The sequence below is a fragment of the Gymnoscopelus microlampas genome (assembly GCF_963454915.1).
Source record: "Gymnoscopelus microlampas genome assembly, chromosome: 9".
Lineage (NCBI taxonomy): Eukaryota > Metazoa > Chordata > Actinopteri > Myctophiformes > Myctophidae > Gymnoscopelus > Gymnoscopelus microlampas.
The window spans coordinates 43,843,316-43,844,263 of record NC_139946.1 but is presented as its reverse complement, the minus strand read 5'-3'; the positions used below and the strand labels follow the sequence as shown (position 1 = coordinate 43,844,263).

The 948-nt window shown below is 54.4% G+C and overlaps 1 protein-coding gene across 1 annotated transcript in view; it reads left to right on the top strand.

Annotated features, from left to right (window-relative positions):
* Positions 1-727, top strand: part of b3galt2 (UDP-Gal:betaGlcNAc beta 1,3-galactosyltransferase, polypeptide 2) — a 7,616-nt gene extending 6,889 nt beyond the window's left edge. The window contains exon 2 of the mRNA XM_084066517.1: positions 1-727. This exon is cut by the window's left edge and continues 1,237 nt beyond it. Within this exon, the coding sequence (XP_083922643.1) occupies positions 1-518 (518 nt within the window). The 3' untranslated portion in view covers positions 519-727.
* The last annotated feature ends 221 nt before the right edge of the window (positions 728-948 follow it).

Sequence of the window (948 nt, the reverse complement as noted above, 5' to 3'; positions counted from 1 at the left end):
TCGTCAACACCGAGTATCTCATCCAGAAGCTGCTGAAGCCCGACCTGCCGCCCCGGCAGAGGTACTTCACGGGTTACCTCATGAGGGGATACGCGCCCAACCGACACAACGACAGCAAGTGGTACATGCCGCCGGAGCTGTACCCCAGCGAGCGCTACCCGACGTTCTGCTCGGGCACGGGGTACGTGTTCTCGGGGGACATGGCCGAGCTGATCTACCAGGCCTCGCTGGGCATCCGCCGGCTGCACCTGGAGGACGTGTACGTGGGGATCTGCCTGGCCAAGCTGCGCATCGACCCCGTGCCGCCGCCCAACGAGTTCCTCTTCAACCACTGGCGGGTGTCGTACTCCAGCTGCAAGTACAGCCACCTGATCACGTCCCACCAGTTCCAGCCCAACGAACTCGTCAAGTACTGGAACCACTTGCAGACCAACAAGCACAATGCATGCAACAACATGGCCAAGGAGAGGAACATGAGATACAGACACCGTAAGTTTCACGGAGAGAGGCCTCAATGACACGCAGCTGCGTCTACACCAGTGGTTCTCAAACTTTTGCCATGTCAAGGACCCCCAAATCGTGACACTTTTTAGCCCCGCGGGACCCCCATTTGTAAAGATATGCCAGAGACCCCCCATAAGAGAAGATCTTTTACGGCTCTAGCAGTGATTCTCAACCCATTTTAAATTCAAGGACACCCAGTTTGACATGCATTATCAGGCTACGGACCCCCATTTAACGGCATTTCTGTCTCTGGGACCCCTATTTAATGTTGATTTAACTCAGAGAGTGTACAAATGGAACCAAATGGACCCATTAGGGTCCATTTGGTTCCATGGTTCCATTCGTACACTCTCTGAGTTACAGACCCATAAGGGTCCATTTGGTTCCTAACTATCTATCATTTAGCTGGGGACCCCCTGAAACTCCCCCCAAAAGGACCCCTGG